Source organism: Camponotus floridanus, unplaced genomic scaffold (assembly GCF_003227725.1).
Source record: "Camponotus floridanus strain SB8 unplaced genomic scaffold, Cflo_v7.5 scaffold206, whole genome shotgun sequence".
Taxonomy (NCBI): Eukaryota; Metazoa; Arthropoda; class Insecta; order Hymenoptera; family Formicidae; genus Camponotus; species Camponotus floridanus.
Genome location: NW_020229333.1, coordinates 186,383 through 190,100, shown reverse-complemented (window position 1 = coordinate 190,100; position 3,718 = coordinate 186,383). Strand labels below are relative to the sequence as shown.

At 28.7% G+C, this 3,718-nt stretch overlaps 1 protein-coding gene across 1 annotated transcript; it reads left to right on the top strand.

The window, feature by feature from the left end:
• Positions 1–718: 718 nt before the first annotated feature.
• On the top strand, positions 719–2,564 carry LOC105249491. The gene is made up of 5 exons (XM_011255044.3): positions 719–740; positions 1,383–1,517; positions 1,620–1,858; positions 2,111–2,270; positions 2,433–2,564. Exons 3-5 carry the CDS (start codon positions 1,652–1,654, stop codon positions 2,546–2,548), a joined length of 483 nt encoding a protein of 160 aa, XP_011253346.2. The 5' UTR covers positions 719–740; positions 1,383–1,517; positions 1,620–1,651; the 3' UTR covers positions 2,549–2,564.
• The last annotated feature ends 1,154 nt before the right edge of the window (positions 2,565–3,718 follow it).

The following is a 3,718-nucleotide window of genomic DNA, read 5'->3' as shown; positions in this document are numbered from 1 at the left end:
TGCGATTCGATATAATATACAGATTATTAGTGAATTGATGGCCTAAACATAATATGGAATATTGCTTGAAAAATGAAATACGAGGAATCTTATATGAATTTGCAAAAAAATAAACTGAGGCATCTGTTATGAAAATCTAAAAGCAAGAAAAGGAAGACTCCTCATTTCTTGGAAGATTACCAATTCTACAAGATTTTGTATATATTACATTCAAAAACAAACTTTTATTAATTTAGTACTAATATTTATTTTATTTCTAATTGCACAAATACGATTTAATCAAATAAAAATAAAATAAAAATATGATATTATTTTAGATGATTATGAAACAGCTCGGCGAAATTTACGATTGGCCGAATTAACCTCGGATTTTCCTAGTGAAGGCGAGGAAGAAGTTGTCGGTAAACGACAACATAAAAAAAATAAAAAATATTTTACAGAATCATCAGATTCCCAGGAAGACAGCATGAAATAAAAAAAATGTATGTCGCCAAAAATCGCAAAAAAAAATATTTGCAACAGCAATCAAAAATCGTCGAGTAGCTCAAATTTATCTGAGAGCGAAGAAAATGATTCCTCTACTATGAAAGGATACGGTCATTCTGAGCTGCCGATACCACAAAAACTTCAAAAAAAATCATAGCGAATTTTAAACAAAGTTTCTGCTCCGCAACCAACAAAAAGTGGCATACGTTCATTGTCGTTGCCTACCTACAAGAATCAGAATCAATATAAAAAAGGTAATTTTTTTTTTACTATTTTACATTTTTAATAGCTTTATTACACAAGTGGAATATCTAATCTAAAAAGTTTCGGTGAAAATCTATAATTTTCTTATTTTTAAGCTCTTTTATTATTAAAATGTCTCTTTATTTCTGAAACGAGTATGGAAAAACGAGTATGGAGTAATGAAACAAATTTTATCTGGCTTATCATCGCGCAACATAATAACATAGACATAATAACTTGGTTTTGAATTTCAATCTGACATTTAAATATATCTTCAAATAGGAATTAGAGTAATCATACTACTTTTAAAACTTACATTAAATAAAATATAGTATTGATATTACGATAAATTAAAACAGTTTTTTTATTTACGGTACTTTCCAAGAAACTTACCTGGATTAAAGCGAACATTTAATTATTAGTTCAAATTTATTTGATAAAGGTACAAGTCGGGCGGAGAGGAGAGATGAGATTTTTTATTTGGATGATGAAAGTAGCTTTTTTTTCATGAAAGGCTTGCCATAGATGTTAAATATGCAAATTTTAACTGTAAAATATGCAAATTTTAACTGTTAAATATGCAAATTTTAACTGTAAAATATCTCAACTTTTTAATATTCTGATAAAAATTAGTAAATTATTATGATTTTTAGTTAGTTTATATGAAACTTTACCTCAGTGCAATTTAGAGGATCAAGCAGTTCAAATTAAGAAATTGGATGTTCAACTTACTAAAGGAATTGAAACGTATGAAAATGAAAAAAAATCCTAATATACTGGACAGTCAGGTATTATGTTACTGTTCTGACTTACGTGATCATATTTTTTATATATAAATATTTTTATTTCAAAGTTATATGTATATTTTATAATTATAATTTTTTAAATAGAATTCGAGAAACAAGTAGTCCGTGATCTGACAATGATGAAATTTGAATTGCGTAGAATAGCGGAAATGATTACTAATTTATCTCTTAACTTGTCTGACAAACAAGAAGTCATCTCTATCAAACAAAATGAGAAACCGCCAGATGACAATATTCTGCCAGTGTTCCCACTGCAAAACTGGCAACATTTCTGTGATTTAGAAAACTTACTGCATTCAAATGAAGTTGCTAATAGACAACTTGTAAGTATATGCAGCATATTTCAGTTAATAGATGTTAATTATTATTGTGACAGTTTATTTCTATTTTCATAGAGCAAATACAAGTTATAGTTCTAAATAATTGTTTAAAAAAAATTAAATTGTTATAAACAATTATAATTTATAATACAATTATACATTAATAATTTTTTAAAGCAATTATTTCAAATTATAATTTCAGTAAGCAAATATCAACCTTTCATATCAAAACCTTTGTTTATTTTTTTATGTAAGGAAAAAATGCTATTTAAGCGTGGGGGACGAGACCCGAGCGAGTTCATTCGACGCATCCTGTCAAAGCTGTTTTCCAACGAATTAGCGATTGGAGTTTCGTGGCTTGGGCGAAAACAGAATAAGAGGCTGGAAGGCACTACAGTGGCGCGTACAATATTTGGTAAATTACATAAATATTTTTCTATGGCTTGATTTTTCTCGTTATTGTTATTAATTTCAGTTATTATTTTCACTATTAATATTTTTGTTTAAAAAATATTTATACTTAAATGTAAGAAGAGTAATTATTATGTATTTTCAATATGTGATTTTCTATTTACAGCTGTTATAAAACTGCGCTACAAAAATTATGACGATCGAGACATTGAAACAAAAATTATCGATTGGTTCAGGCGAGCAAATGATCGCATTCCAAAAAACCGAAATATTAATGACTGAATAGATTTTAATACATTGCTTTAATACATTGTTTATCTGACAAATATATCATCAGTGAATTATATTTTTGAAATATTATTTCTTAATTCAAGTAACTAATAATAAAAACTGCTTGTAAAATAATTCCTGTTTTTTTTGACAATATATTTATGCATGATTCAAAACTTGTTTAGTAAAAAATGATATTCTACGTAAAAGTAGTATTATTTATGTTCTTGTACAAGCATTATTTGAGAATATTAACACTATTTTTACTGTGACAAATATTATTTTTTACTAAACAAATTCTTAATCGCGCAGTGCACAATATATATCCAAACAATGTCCATAAAAAGTACATTTTACATACTGTCCAGACGTTTTAACAATGTCCATTGGACATCTAAAGGCGGTACATTGTACGTCCAAAAGACATTTGCTAGACGTCCTCGGGACATCTTTGGTACGTCATCAGGACGTCAGAGCATGCCGAACGAGACGTCCTATGGATGCCCGAAAGACATACATGTGTTATGTGGGTATTTGCTAATCTGGTCGCTTCCCAGATAGCACAGGACATTCTATGGACGTTCATTTTATGTCCATTTTACGTCCGCACATCCATGGACATGAAATGACCGTTCATCGTACATCCGATTCGGGACATCCCTTAAATCCGGCCAATATTTGGATGTCCACATGTCCGATCTTGGACGTCAAAGTTTCGCGCGAGCACACAAGGATGTGTTAGTTCGTTTGTTTACCGCTATGCGACGTGCGATGCGCTATCTTTCTCGTATTTAAGTTTTAGTTATGAGAATTATATTATTTAAAGTTTGCAAAGAGTAACAAATAAAATTAAAAATATACTGTCCAATTTAATTTCTGATCTCAATACAAGAGTTTCAGATATTAAATTGATTTTATAAGTCGGACAAGTAAATGTCCGGCAAATGAACAAAAATAATCCGGTACTTATTTAAACTTGCTTGTTGCACTTTACATTTTAAGTTACCTATTTAAAATGTAGAGTGCAATAAGCAAGTATAAATGTAAATGAAATTTTTACATGAATTTTATGTAAAGTTCTATATGAAATAGATAAATTATACTATTTTATTATATTATTTAATTTTATTGAGCCAAAGAAATTTTGTTTTATATGTTATAAAGGATGCATAATACGATTTA

Coding starts and splice junctions, on each gene's coding strand:
- LOC105249491 (XM_011255044.3), top strand. CDS start 1,652: ATGATGAAATTTGAATTGCGTAGAATAGCGGAAATGATTACTAATTTA. Junction 1,859..2,110: donor AAGTTGCTAATAGACAACTT/GTAAGTATATGC, acceptor TTTTTATGTAAG/GAAAAAATGCTATTTAAGCG. Junction 2,271..2,432: donor AGTGGCGCGTACAATATTTG/GTAAATTACATA, acceptor TTCTATTTACAG/CTGTTATAAAACTGCGCTAC.